The sequence below is a fragment of the Hyperolius riggenbachi genome, chromosome 11, assembly GCF_040937935.1.
Source record: "Hyperolius riggenbachi isolate aHypRig1 chromosome 11, aHypRig1.pri, whole genome shotgun sequence".
Lineage (NCBI taxonomy): Eukaryota > Metazoa > Chordata > Amphibia > Anura > Hyperoliidae > Hyperolius > Hyperolius riggenbachi.
This window is the reverse complement of record NC_090656.1, coordinates 120,599,114-120,614,461: the sequence shown is the minus strand read 5'-3', so window position 1 is coordinate 120,614,461 and position 15,348 is coordinate 120,599,114. Positions and strand designations below refer to the sequence as shown.

General features: G+C 46.5%; 1 protein-coding gene across 1 annotated transcript in view; it reads left to right on the top strand.

The window, feature by feature from the left end:
- LOC137537869 (mucin-5AC-like) overlaps positions 1 to 14,859 on the top strand; it is a 385,525-nt gene extending 370,666 nt beyond the window's left edge. The window contains exon 25 of the mRNA XM_068259817.1: positions 14,714 to 14,859. Coding sequence (XP_068115918.1) covers positions 14,714 to 14,859 — 146 coding nt within the window. The remainder of the gene's footprint in view (positions 1 to 14,713) is intronic.
- Positions 14,860 to 15,348: the final 489 nt, after the last annotated feature.

Genomic DNA, 15,348 nt, shown 5'->3' with positions numbered 1-15,348 from the left:
CTGATTGATCTTGGAACCTGATGCTAACGAGTAATGGGCGATCTCTGAACAAACTCCTTCTGCCTCCTCCTGCCCAGAGATCACCACAGTCACATCATCAGCATAGGCCACAACCTTGAGAGTAGGTAGACCAGCTATGCCCAACGGCACCACACACAAAGCTCCGCCCTCAATCCTTCTTATAAAAGGATCTATAGCAAGAGCATATAACAGGGAACTCAAAGGACACCCCTGGCGCACCCCAGATCTAACCTCAAAGGTCTGTCCAACCCAACCATTAACAAGTGGGAAGCACTGAAAAAACAGATATCATCACTTTATCCTTTCACATGGGCAAAAACTAGTGTTCCCTATTTGGGTATACAAATTCCCAATGACTCCTCTAAACTGTTTGATACTAATTATGCTCCCTTACTACGAAATGTAAGAACTGAATTAGAGTACCTAGGGAAATTTGAATTATCATGGGCAGGGAAAATGAATGTGTTTAAAATGGTGACATTGCCAAAAATCCTATACATATTCCGTTCAGTTATCCTCCCTCTCAAAAAGTCATTTTTCACAAATTTCAATGGAATGATAGGAAAATTCATCTGGGCTGGTAAAAAAATCCAGAGTCAGAAGAGATATATTATATGTTCCTAAAAAACAAGGAGGTCTAGGATTCCCAGCCTTAGAGTTATATTATTATTCATACATACTGGATCATTCCAAATTTTGGTGGAAAAACTCTGTAGGGAAATCCTGGGTTCAAGTGGAAAAGAAAAACATAAAAGTTCAACTCAAAGATATGCTCCTGGGACTTATGCTGGGTTCAAAGATTCCCCTAGTATCCCAACCGTCCTGTGCTGCTACAGTGCAGGCTTGGAACCAAATAAAAAAATGTTTTAATACATCTAAGGAAGAATATATCACCATCCCAATTCCCCTCTCTTCAATAGCAAGACTAATAGGAGACATTGCTCTCACAAAATGGATTAAGGCAGGAATGGTCAAACTAGAGGATATATTGGATAATGAAAACATTTTGCCATTTACTAAACTAAAACAGAAATTCAATATTAATGACAAACACATTTTCACCTATGTCAGGTTAGCTCACTGGTTTACCTCGATTGGGAATCCTAAACCCAAACTACCAAAGACTGTATACTATTGTCTTAACAGTAAAATACCACTCAAACGGGGTATCTCTATATGGTACCAAGAACTGACCAGTCACCACATTGAAAAGCTTAATAGATACTTGAATGTATGGTCTTACGACCTGCATAAACAACTATCCTTGGAAGAGGCGAAACATGCGTTACAATCAGTATTCAGATACTCATTATGTCTCTCACATTGGGAATCATTGCAAAAAATTTTTTAAATGGTATGTGACGCCACGTAAAAATTGCTGCTTCCTTTGACCCCCTGGCCATAAACCTCTGCTGGAGAGGATGTGGTTTAATAGGAACCCTCTTACATACCATTTTGGACTGCCCAAGAATTAAACCACTGTGGTTAAAAGTACAGGATCTAGTGAGAAAAGTATTAAAAACCTCCTTTAAATTAACACCGCAGTTAGCTCTATTAAATATTGACCTGGATCTCATTCCTTTAACCTCCTTGGCGGTATGAAAAATACCGCCAGGAGGGAGCGCAGCAGTTTTTAAAAAAAAAAAAATTTTTTTAATCATGTAGCGAGCCGAGGGCTCGCTACATGATAGCCGCTGCTGAGTGGCATCCCCCCGCCCGCTTCGATCGCCTTCGGCGATCTCCGATCAGGAAATCCCGTTCATAGAACGGGATTTCCTGGAGGGCTTCCCCCGTCGCCATGGCGACGGGGCGGGATGACGTCACCGACGTCACTGACGTCGGGACGTCATTGGGAGTCCCGGGCCACCCCTCGGCGCTGCCTGGCACTGATTGGCCAGGCAGCGCTGGGGTCTGGGGGGGGGGGCCGCGCGCCGCAGCAAATAGCGGCGATCGGGCGGGGGCCGGCGGCGATCAGAGTGCTGGCGCAGCTAGCAAAGTGCTAGCTGCGTCCAGCAAAAAAAAAATTATGAAAATCGGCCCAGCAGGGCCTGAGCGGCACCCTCCGGCGGCTTACCCCGTGTCACACACGGGGTTACCGCCAGGGAGGTTAAAAGAGAGACTAGTAGTATTCCGGATCTTAGCATCAACCAGATATCTTATACTCACCCACTGGAAAAGCCCAGATATTCCCTCAATAGCTCATATAATTCATACGACTAGATGTAATCTAGAATTAGAAAAGATCTTGAGGAATAAGAGTAATGTCACCCAGAACATATTTACAATGACAATTCCGGATTGACATAACTCCCCTAACATTTCCTTCCTCCACTACTACCACTCCACAGTATAAATTAAAACATAACTATTAACCAAATAAATGACCAGGATTCATCTCATCTAGTTTCCTGCATCGCATTGTTTTGGGACATATGTTGGGAAGGTTCTTTCTGTTTAAAGTTTGACCCTATTAGGGGTGGCTTTTGTAGAGAATAATAGCTCTGCTTAGTATTACCACTAGTTAAGTTATTGTGTCTTATATATATACAATTCATGTGTGGTTTATTACCTACTGACATCTAGGATGTTCCAGGATATGACAGGTTTAGTTTGGCTAAGCTAAAAGGTAGGAGCTGAAAAGTATCATCATTGGATCTCTGAAAATGCCTTTACAGTACTCTGTGATTATATGCAAGTTCAAATTCTGAACCGATTTATGTATAATATACTGTACTGTGTTATAATATACTGTATTGTTAAAAAAAATTCAATAAAGAATTGAAAGTTAAAAAAAAAAAAAAAAAAAAACAAGTGGGAAGCACTCAGCACCTTTGCATAAAACCTTAAGCCAATTGATAAACCTCCCAGGCAGACCATATTTACTAAGGCGCATCCACAGAATGATACTCATCATTGACACGATTAAAAACTTTTGCTTGATCCAACGCCAGTAAGTACTTTCCCCAACCAGCAGCCCTGCATCTCTCCAGAATCTCCCGGATCGTCAATATGGCTGAACATGTACTTCTTCCCTCAACAGAACAGTACTGCTGGCAAGAAAGCATCTAATTTGCCACTTGGCTGAGACGGCAAAAAATTATTTTACCTAGAATTTTTCGGTCAACATTGAGAAGACTGATGGGCTGCCAATTCTCAATCATTGAAGAATCTTTACCCTTTGACAAAAGAATAACCGCTGATTCTCTCATAGAGGGAGGAAGCTCATCCTCTGCAAGGCTGCGATTGAAAACCTCCGCCAATTCAGGTGCCAGAATATCCTTGAAAGCCTTGTAAAACTCCTATGTCAAGCCATCTGGACCCAGAGTCTTTTTAATAGCAAGCTGCCCAATGGCCTTCGTCACTTCGTCAGCAGAGATTCTTTCTGTCAAAAACGTAAGAGAAACATCTAAATTCTCCAATCCTGGAATATAACACAATAAATATTCCATTACTGTCTCATCAAGAGGTCTGTTAACCAAAAGTTCAGCATGAAAGGATCTCATGATTTCCAAAAAGCCCTGCTCTTGACTTCACCAAAGATCCTGTACTCTCTTTGAGACCATAAATGATCTTAATTGCTACGCTTTGTTTGCAATTTTGGTAAGGGTCAGGCAAGTGATTTTTACTGTAATCCCTTTCCAGAACCAAAGAAGCATGCCGATCATACTAGTCTTTGCGCAACAAATCCTTCATCCTTTTGATCTCCTCAGGATTACCATTCCCCGAGACGGCGATTTCCAATTTCCGCCTCAATCACTGTTCGGTAACACATTTACCAAAAGATCTTTTTGCTAGGTTCTTGAAAAGATCTCCGGTTTGCTTTTTAATCATCTCCCACCACTCAGACCTACTTTCACAACAGTCCAGCAAAGTAAGCTGTGCCTGAAAAAATTATCTGAAAGATTGTCTTACATGTTCTTCCTTCAATAGTATCAAATTCAACCCTCCAAATACCCTTTCCTTTGGGAGGGACATCTGCAACATTCAACACCATAGACAGAATACAGTGATCAGAAAACTCTAGCATCAGGAGTAGTGTTGGGCGAACAGTGTTCGCCACTGTTCGGGTTCTGCAGAACATCACCCTGTTCGGGTGATGTTCGAGTTCGGCCGAACACCTGACGGTGCTCGGCCAAACCGTTCGGCCACATGGCCGAACTAAGAGCGCATGGCCGAACGTTCCCCGAACATTCGGCTAGCGCTGTGATTGGCCGAACGGGTCACGTGGTTCGGGCCCGAACGCGCTCTGATTGGCCGAACGGTCACGTGGTTCGGGTAAATAAATACCCGAACCACGTCATATCTCCGCCATTTCTCTGTGGGTTTAGCTTTGGGTAGGCAGGCAGGGTAGTTCGCGCTCCAGCCACGCCAGCCAGGGTCCCCCCAGTCATTGTGTGTCGCTGCTGGGAACAGTAGTACACCGCTCGCTCAGCCACACTATATATATAGCATTGTTTACTGCCACTGTGTACCTCGCTCAGCCACGCTATGTTTAGCATTGTGTTTTCTGACACTCTGTGTACACGGCTTAGCCTGGCTATATAGCATTGTGTGTACTGCCACTGTGCACCTCGCTCAGCCACGCTATATATAGCATTGTGTTTTCTGACACTCTGTGTACACGGCTTAGCCTGACTATATAGCATTGTGTGTACTGCCACTGTGCACCTCGCTCAGCCACGCTATATATAGCATTGTGTTTTCTGACACTCTGTGTACACCGCTCAGCCAGACTATATACCATTGATTACTGACACTCTGTGTACACAGCTCAGCCAGACTATATACCATTGTTTACTGACACTCTGTGTACACCGCTCAGCCAGACTATATACCATTGTTTACTGACACTCTGTGTACACCGCTCAGCCAGACTATATACCATTGTTTACTGACACTCTGTGTACACCGCTCAGCCAGACTATATACCATTGTTTACTGACACTCTGTGTACACCGCTCAGCCAGACTATATACCATTGTTTACTGACACTCTGTGTACACCGCTCAGCCAGACTATATACCATTGTTTACTGACACTCTGTGTACACCGCTCAGCCAGACTATATACCATTGTTTACTGACACTCTGTGTACACCGCTCAGCCAGACTATATACCATTGTTTACTGACACTCTGTGTACACCGCTCAGCCAGACTATATACCATTGTTTACTGACACTCTGTGTACACCGCTCAGCCAGATTATATAGCATTGTTTACTGACACTCTGTGTATACCGCTCAGCCAGACTATATTGCATTGTTTACTGACACTCTGTGTACACCGCTCAGCCAGACTATATACCATTGTTTACTGACACTCTGTGTACACCGCTCAGCCAGACTATATACCATTGTTTACTGACACTCTGTGTACACCGCTCAGCCAGACTATATACCATTGTTTACTGACACTCTGTGTACACTGCTCAGCCAGACTATATTGCATTGTTTACTGACACTCTGTGTACACCGCTCAGCCAGACTATATACCATTGTTTACTGACACTCTGTGTACACCGCTCAGCCAGACTATATTGCATTGTTTACTGACACTCTGTGTACACCGCTCAGCCAGACTATATACCATTGTTTACTGACACTCTGTGTACACCGCTCAGCCAGACTATATACCATTGTTTACTGACACTCTGTGTACACCGCTCAGACAGATTATATAGCATTGTTTACTGACACTCTGTGTATACCGCTCAGCCAGACTATATTGCATTGTTTACTGACACTCTGTGTACACCGCTCAGCCAGACTATATACCATTGTTTACTGACACTCTGTGTACACCGCTCAGCCAGACTATATACCATTGTTTACTGACACTCTGTGTACACCGCTCAGCCAGACTATATACCATTGTTTACTGACACTCTGTGTACACTGCTCAGCCAGACTATATACCATTGTTTACTGCCACTCTGATTCTGCTGGGAACAGTAGTACACCGCTCGCTCAGCCAGACTATATAGCATTGTGTTTACTGCCACTCTGTGTACACCGCTCAGCCACACTATATAGCATTGCGTACTCTGCCAGTCAGTGTGTATATTGCTGGGATCAGTAATACTCCACTCACCGTCAACCACTATATGAGCTCAACATGAGTTCCCCAGAGACCTCCGCTGTGAGCAGCACTCCCAACAACAGCAACAGCCAATGCCCCACGCAAGCTATAACATCCACCCCAGCAGCCAGTGGTCAGCAGCAGCCCTCCCCGGAGGAGAACGTTGTGTCCATCGGTCCATCGCCAGAGCGATTAATGAGGGCTGCCATTGAGGAGATGATGGGGCCTGATGTGGAGGAGGAGGTCTGGCTCAGGCCAGCATCCCAAGTTAATGTTGAGGACGATGAGGGGTCTGTGTCTGGGGATGTTGGGGTGGCAGAGGTGGTGGGTGGGTCAGACTCAGGAGAAGAGTTGTATGATGAGGATGATGATCGGGACCATCTGTATGTGCCTCAGAGTCCGACCCCGGAAAACATGTTGTATCGTGTGTTTAGGTACTAAAATCTGCGTTCCCTCCCAGTAGTGTTGGGCGAACAGTGTTTGCCACTGTTCGGGTTCTGCAGAACATCACCCTGTTCGGGGTGACTATATAGCAGACTATATAGCATTGTGTTTAATGCCACTCTGTGTACACGGCTCAGCCACACTATATAGCATTGTGTTTACTTCCACTCTGTGTCTGCTGGGAACAGTAGTACACCGCTCACCCGCCACTGTATAGCATTGTGCTCTGTGTCGCTGCTGACAATAGTGGTACACCGCTCACCCACCACTGTATAGCATTTCTGTACTGCCACTGTACTGCTGCCAGTCAGCGTGTACTTTAAGGATAAGTGAAATGAGGAAGAAATCCGGTGAAAGAGGGAGGGGCAAGGGAAGAGGTGTTTCCCCTGACGGTTCACGTACAGGCCACAGGGGAGCACCCAAGAAAACCCACTCAATACCGCCCATGTTGTCCAGGACAACAACCCTCACAGATCCAAAAGAACAGGACCAGATAATTACTTGGATGACCTCTCAAGCGTCCAGCAGTGGGTTAAGCAGCACCAGCACATCACGCACGAGGTCCGAGTCCTCAGCCAGTTACAAGGAGCCAGTGGGCACAAAGCTGACACAACCGGCAGCGACACCACGCACACAACTGCCAGATAACCAGACGACGTTGGAGTGAGCTGCGCAGAGGTTGTTCTGGGGAGCTCTACTCCACGGCGGCGGCCCCCCACAATGACATATGACGAGTTTGAGGAGATGGAAGAGGAGGGTATGGACAATGTGGACATAGACCCAGATTTTGTTTGTGAACGAGAACATCGCCGTCGTAGCAGCAGCACAGATGAGTCTGTTGAGGAACCCACTGCTGCACGAGTTCGCCTTGTGCCACAAGGTAGGCGGCGCGCAATTTCAGGCACCGCAAGCATGGAAGTTCAAGTGAGAGGCAAAAGAGGCGCAAACAGAAATTGCCAGCAAGGCAGGTGCTCCAAAGTCTGGGCTTTCTTTGAAGACTGCACTGAGGATGTTACCATGGCGATTTGCAAGGTGTGCAAGACCCGCCTGAGCAGGGGGAAAAGTATTAACAACCTCTCCACCACCAGCATGAGCCGCCACATTCTATCCAAACATCCCACTCTGTGGGCAAACGCGGCAGGACAGGGTACCACCAGCAACACTGCCTCCCTTGGGTTCACCAGACTCACCACCAGACCCGCCTCAGCAGCAGCAGTAGCCCAGCCATTGCGTGGTTCACAACATTCACAAACATCAGACGATGCTGACACTGTCACTTTCCGGACTAGTGCTCTTGAGGTCTCCCAGTGTTCATCAAACACAACAACCAACAGCCCTTCGGTGTGCAGCCCTACGGTTGAGTTGTCTGTCTCTGAGATGTTTGAGCGCAAGAGGAAATTGCCAGCAAATGACCCCCGGGCCGTGGCAGTAACAGCCAGCCAGCATAGCCAAGGTTCTGGCCTGCGAAATGCTGCCATATCGAGTGGTGGAGACAAACAGCTTCAAGGGCATGATGTCAGTGGCCATCCCACGTTACGAGGTTCCCAGCCGCTACCACTTTGCGCGCTCTGCAGTGCCTGAGTTGCATGAGCACGTGGTCAGCTAAATAACCCGAAGCTTGAAGAATGCCGTTGCCTGCAAGGTTCACCTCACCACTGACACCTGGACGAGTGCGTTCGGCCAGGGTCGATACATCTCCCTTACCGCGCACTGGGTGAACCTTGTGGAGCCTGGCAGCGATTCCTCACCTGCTACGGCGCGGGTGTTGCCCACGCCGCAAACAGCTGCACCGCCGTCCCTCCCACTGGATAACAACAGCAGCACCTACCTCTCTGACTCCTTCTCCTCCAACGCATCTCAAAGCTGTACCTCATCCGGAAACGCTAACCCAGCACCAGCAGCAGTAGGATCGTGGAAGCAGTGCAGCACAGCTGTTGGCATGCGTCAGCAAGCGTTGCTGAAGCTGATCTGCCTTGGGGATAAGCAGCACACAGGGGAGGAAATTTGGAGGGGAATAAAGGAACAGACGGATTTGTGGCTGTCACCGCTGGACCTGAAACCGGGCATGAAGCTAGACACCTGGCACGAACTGGCAATGTACGCAATAGAGCTGCTGGCTTGCCCGGCAGCCAGCGTTATGTCGGAACGCTGTTTCAGTGCTGCCGGAGGCATCGTCACAGATCGGCGTATCCGCCTCTCCACAGAAAATGCAGACCGTCTGACTCAAATTAAAATGAATCAATCCTGGATTGGAAACGACTACGCAACACTCCAGGACCCCAACCAAGTAACATGACCAATGAACATCTGGGATGGTTTAGCGTTTCCGGTCCCTGTTTATTGAACCTCTCATCTGTATTACATTTATGACTGCATGGCGGCAAAAAGCATTGCTGCTATATCCGCACGCTTTTTGTCCTCATGCAAGGCCTGGGTTGTTGTGTCTCAAAAAGCATGGCCTTCTTCTCCTCCTGCGCCTGCTCCTGTTCCATCACGTGTGCTGCTGCTGCTGGGTTAGCGTTGCCGCCCGGTCCCTGTTTATTGAACCTCTTATCTTTATTACATTTATGACTGCATGCATGGCGGTAAAAAGCATGCTATCCGCACGCTTTTTGTCCTCATGCAAGGCCTGGGTTGTTGTGTCTCACAAAGCGTGGCCTTCTCCTCCTGCGCCTCCTCCTGTTCCATCACGTGTGCTGCTGCTGCTGCTGCTGGGTTAGCGTTGCCGGTCCCTGTTTATGGAACCTCTTATCTTTATTACATTTATGACTGCATGGCGGTACAAAGCATGCTATCCGCACGCTTTTTGTCCTCATGCAAGGCCTGGGTTGTTGTGTCTCACAAAGCGTGGCCTTCTCCTCCTGCGCCTCCTCCTGTTCCATCACGTCTGCTGCTGCTGGGTTAGCGTTGCCGCGTGGTCCCTGTTTATTGAACCACTTATCTTTATTACATTTATGACTGCATGGCGGTACAAAGCATGCTATCCGCACGCTTCTTGTCCTCATGCAAGGCCTGGGTTGTTGTGTCTCACAAAGCGTGGCCTTCTCCTCCTGCGCCTCCTCCTGTTCCATCACGTCTGCTGCTGCTGGGTTAGCGTTGCCGCGTGGTCCCTGTTTATTGAACCACTTATCTTTATTACATTTATGACTGCATGGCGGTACAAAGCATGCTATCTGCACGCTTCTTGTCCTCATGCAAGGCCTGGGTTGTTGTGTCTCACAAAGCGTGGCCTTCTCCTCCTGCGCCACCCTCCTCCTGTTCCATCACGTGTGCTGCTGCTGGGTTAGCGTTACCGGTCCCTTTTCCTGGAACCTCTTATATGTATTACATTTATGAGTGCATGCCGACAAAAAGCATGTTACCTGTGCAAAGAAAACAGACATTTCCCGCATTTAAAAGACAGTTTTCCCTTTGAAACTTTAAAATCGATTTTCTCAAAAACTATAAGCTCTTTTTGCTAAATTTTTTTTCCTCTTGTACCCACTCCCAAGGTGCACATACCCTGTAAATTTGGGGTATGTAGCATGTAAGGAGGCTTTACAAAGCACAAAAGTTCGGGTCCCCATTGACTTCCATTATGTTCGGAGTTCGGGTCGAACACCCGAACATCGCGGCCATGTTCGGCCTGTTCGGCCCGAACCCGAACATCTAGATGTTCGCCCAACACTAATCAGGAGATGAAGTAGCAGAGTTCCCCTTAACAAAAACCTATCTATCCTACTCCTACGTTCTCCACAAAAATAAGTGAAACCTGTGCCATCTGGAATGTGGTTTATATGCACATTTACCGGACCAGCATCCCTAACCATACTATTCAAAAAATTACTATCATAGCTTAGGCGGGTCCTGGCACCTCTCCTGTCCCTCAACATAACTACGGTATTGAAATCACCACCAAAGACCACCTCCTGGGCTTTAAACAGGAATGGCTTGATCTCTGTAAAGAGGCGCTTCCTCTCCCCCTCAGACTGAGGTCCATAAATGTTGATCAACCTCAAGTCCTGCCCGCTCACAGAGATGTCCATAACCAAGCATTGCCCCATCTCAATTTCACTTACCTGCCAGAAAGTTACCATACAGGTCTTAAAAAGGACCACCACCCAACTGCAAGACTCAGCTGCAAGAGACCAATAGGAGGGCCCATATTGCCAGTCCCTCTTGGCTTCATGGATAGCAGCTAACGTTCGAAGCCTGGTCTCTTGCAAAAACAAAGTATCGGCATTAAACTGACCGAGAAAGAATATGGCTTTCCTACGAGCACTTGCAGATCTTATACTAGCAACAATAATGGTTGCTAGTTTCAAAGGGGGGAAACCTCCATCAGGATAAATGAAAAAGTGATTGCTTAGCCTTCCTTAAACTGCACTTTCCTCCTCATAGGAAGATCCCTCCATATCTTCAGCCTTTCCTTTGGCTGACATCCACATTATCTTCAAAGAAATCACTCTCCAAATCACTATTTACAACATTTTCCTCAGACATACCAGACTGATTGGATAACGCTTCATATTTGTTTTCGTAAAGTAACAGTGCCTTTCTTTTTAACCTCCTCCAATTTTTCTGCTGCCTTTTTCTCAGACAACGCCTTCCTCCTTTCTTTCCTCCTAGTTTTTGCAAACTTCACCTCTATCAAAGTTTTAGGATCATTCACTTTTTTAACCCCTACCTCCCCACATTGTTTGGTTTTACCTTTTTTCTTTTTCAAGCAAAGGTCCTTCTGTTTTCACCCTTGCACCTTCTTGGATCTTTTTTTTTCACTTCAAGATCACTTTTTTCCACCTTTTTTCCATTGAGTTTTTTTCACTATTTTGCTCAACTTACTCGGGAGAAATTCCAGTCCTACCAGAAAGAGTACCCTCTAGGGACAGAAAATATGCACTCTTAAAAATAGGAACTGAAGCGTCACCCTCAAGTACCTCAGGAAGCTTGGGGATCACAGGACTCAAGGAGGGGGAGGAGGAGGGGGAGGTGCCAACTTTAGCACAAAAAGGAAATGATCACAACCGGGGATTCCAGGACGGTGGATTCCAACTGTGACGGTCCCCCATCAGAGGCAACCACATTATTATTCTCTTCTAAAATTTTCTCAATCTCTTTATACACCTCTTGTCCACGTTGGCCCATGATTCAGGACATTGTGAATATGGATGACCCAGTTTTAAACAAATACTGCACCTTGTCTCCTTGCAGTCTTTCGCTAAATGTCCTAAAGCATGACAATGTGAACATTTCTGTTCTTTACAGGATATACTGTAATGGCTGCGGGAACCACATTTATAGCATGCATGAGGCTCCCCCTGATGAAAGACCGTCACTCTGTCTTTTCCAATGAAGACAGAAGTAGAGATTTGTTTAACCACATTCCCCACTCTGTCCAATCTCACCATCAGCTTCCAACCACCCCCTCCCATCCTGAATTCGTCCATTACCTTTTTAGGAGTACTTAAAGAGAGTCTGAAGCGAGAATAGATCTCGCTTCAGACCTCATATATAGCAGGGGCACGTGTGCCCCTGCTAAAACGCCGCTATCCCGCGGCTTAACGGGGGTCCCTGTCCCCCCAAATCCCCTTTGTAATGCGGGGGAGCGCTTCCGCATTGGGGCAGGGCTAACCGCCGCAGCCCTGCCCCACGCGCGTCTGTCAGCACGTATCTCTGCCTCTCCCCCGCCCCTCTCAGTCTTCCTTCACTGAGAGGGGCGGGGGAGAGGCGGCGATGCGCGTCTGATAGACGCGACTGGAGGCAGGGCTGCGGCCGTTAGCCCTTGCCTCCAGGAAGCAAAGTTCACGACCAACTTTGCGACCAACTTTTGCGGGGGGGTGGGTTGGGGGTGAAGGGACCCCCATTTAGCCGCGGGATAGCGGCGTTTTAGCAGGTGCACACGTGCCCCTGCTATATATGAGAGCTGAAGCGAGATTTAGTCTCGCTTCAGTGTCTCTTTAAAGGCACTCCATAATTTTTTAACCATTCTAGCAAGTCAGGCACAGGAATGGACTCATTCGGGACCAAGATCGTCACCCTCTTGTCCAGCGACTATCTGGACACAGTCTGGGGAGACAAACTATACCATTTACCGCTTGTTCTCCAAGTCTTTTCATATTTCTTACAGAAAGTGTACAAACCAGTCGAGGACAAGAAGCTGACATTGAAAAAGGAGGGGGGTTTTCAGGTGCCAAAAATGGTGTAGAAATCCACCGCCCTGAAACCCATCTTCAATAACAATTGGATATAGGTTTTACGTGTATATGTCACACCATCTTCCTTATTATAACATATTCTCACCAAATTCCTCCTGTTCCTTGCTAACTGACCCACTTCATCTAGAGCAGACTGATTCGATACATTCTTATTATAATTATTTTTCAATGCATTTGCATAGGATATATTTTTCCTGTTCTGATCAACAACATCTGTCCCAGACACAATCTTTTCTCCTTGCTATTCAGATACAGCTTCAGCAGTTTGTCTATTAACCTCTTCCTTTCCTCCCTCCCCTCCTGCACACTAACATTAGTTCCCACCAGCCCTTTTCCCCCTCCCCAGCTGTATCACATCCTCCCCTCTTTATCCCAGTCAATGTCCCCACTCTTAAATTGTCTTTCATTACCTGAGCTGTATTCTTGCACTGTCTTTAAATACCCATTAACCATGCTGCACATCTTCGCAGCATCAGATGATGCTGCTCCAGCCCCAGAGACATTCTGAAAAGGTTCCCCAGCGCTACACCATCTGTGCTCACTCCCTATGGCTTGCAAACCACCACACTGCCATCCATTACTGGGGAAGCATTTGCCTGTGCACCGCAGGCACGCACCCTTGCACTGCCTCCAACCATAGGAAGGACACTTGCCCCCGCCCCCACACTGGGAAACTCACCAGCCGCCATCTTTACTGAAGGAGAAACCTGTAACCCACTAAAGTTAGCTGCAGGAGTCTCCCTCTGGCTTCCAAAAATAGAGCCAGACATCCGCTGCACACCACCAGCTTCAGACATACCAGCCACATTAACCCCTTATATAGGGGACTGCAACTGACTTAACCATTTATTCTGCACATTACTTTCAATGCTTGCTGAGGGAACACAAACAGGGGAGACAGAGGTATGGGAAGCACTAAACAAGGAAGGATTAGACACAGATGGGAAACCAACACTAGGATTCAAAACCTGAGAAACATGGGGAATAAAGGAAGAGGGGTGTGGGAAAAAAACATTATTTTGCACAAAACTAATCATTCCTGCATTATTAGCATTTTATTGATACTGCATATTTGATTGCATGCCTGATTGCATGCCTGGAAAAGATGCAAACTGAGTTCCAGGGAAAGATTGAACAAAGCCAGGAAACAGCTGTAAACCAGCACCATAGTGCACCGAGTAACTTGCATTTATTCCTTGTTGCACCTGCATATCATAATTCCCATGCATCTGCATACTGTTGCTTCCATGCATAACATTCGGTTGACTTTGTGATACTGTTTGCACCTCTGGAACAACCGCTTTAATTGCATCTGGTTGAGACTGACATCTTGGAGACTCCAAGTCTTTTATGCTTTTAATAACATCCTCACCCACTTTTTCTGCTTCACTTGGCTCTCCTGCTTCATTTTCCCTACTCGCCCCACTTCCGGACATCTCCTTAAACCTTTGCTTAGTTTGGATTCCCTCCAAAAATATGCCACCTGACTGTATCAAATATGATTATCCAACAAGCAATTCTGTGCAGCAATCTGTTTCTGCAACTTCACCAAGTCAGGATTTGACTTCAGAAAAGCAGGCTTCCATGAATGACTATACTTTTTACTTTACGTTTTAAACTTACAGAGATTCTGTACCTAAGAAAAGTTAATAAAATAAACATATCGCCCTGTCTGTAGTGCTCTCCTCTCCCCCTCTGCGTCATTTTCGCCACTCCCCGCCGCTATTTTGGCCATAAAATAACACTTTTATAAAGTGTTTTGTAAACAACCAATATGGCCGCCAAAACCGGAAGTATGTCGGGCAGAGCGTGTGCCCGCTTCCAGTCAGTGTGCACAAGATGTATAGGTTGCTGTACAGTATTTCAACACATAAAAAAAATCTATACAGAAGCAGGCTGTATTACAGCCTTCGTTTTGAACAGCAAGAGATTGAATCTCATGAGGTCATTAGTTTGTTTACCTTCTTTCTCCCAGCGTCTCTGATGCACTACAGCATGGCAGGCTGTTTCACCCGAGCCTGCAGACTGGAGCCCTCTGCCTGTGTCAGGAATCAATCACCATGTGAAAGCCCAGGCAGATCCTTCCAAAGCCAGAGGAAGATGTCTCACGGCGAAGATTGAAACAATCAGCTCTCTTCCTGGTCAGCAGCCTCACCGTAAATATATCATAAAGGAGACACGCACAGTGATATTTGAGAAGTGGAATGAATTTTTGGGATTTTCAGAAAGTGTGCAATAATTGTTTAAACAAAATTAGACAGGTGCATACATTTGGGGACCTCACAAAAGAAATGAAATCAATATTTAGTAGATCATCCTTTTGCAGACATTAAAGCCTCTAAATGCTTCCTGTAAGTTCCAATGAGAGTCTGGATTCTGGTTGAGAGTATTTTGGACCATTCCTCTTTACAAAACATCTCTAGTTCATTCAGGTTTGATGGCTTCCGAGCATGGACAACTCTCTTTAACTCACACCACAGATTTTCAATTATATTCAAGTCTGGGGACTGCGATGGCCATTCCAGAACGTTGTACTTGCTCCTCTGCATGAATGCCTTAGTGGATTTTTGAGCAGTGTTTAGAGTTGTTGTCTTGTTGAAAGATCCAGCC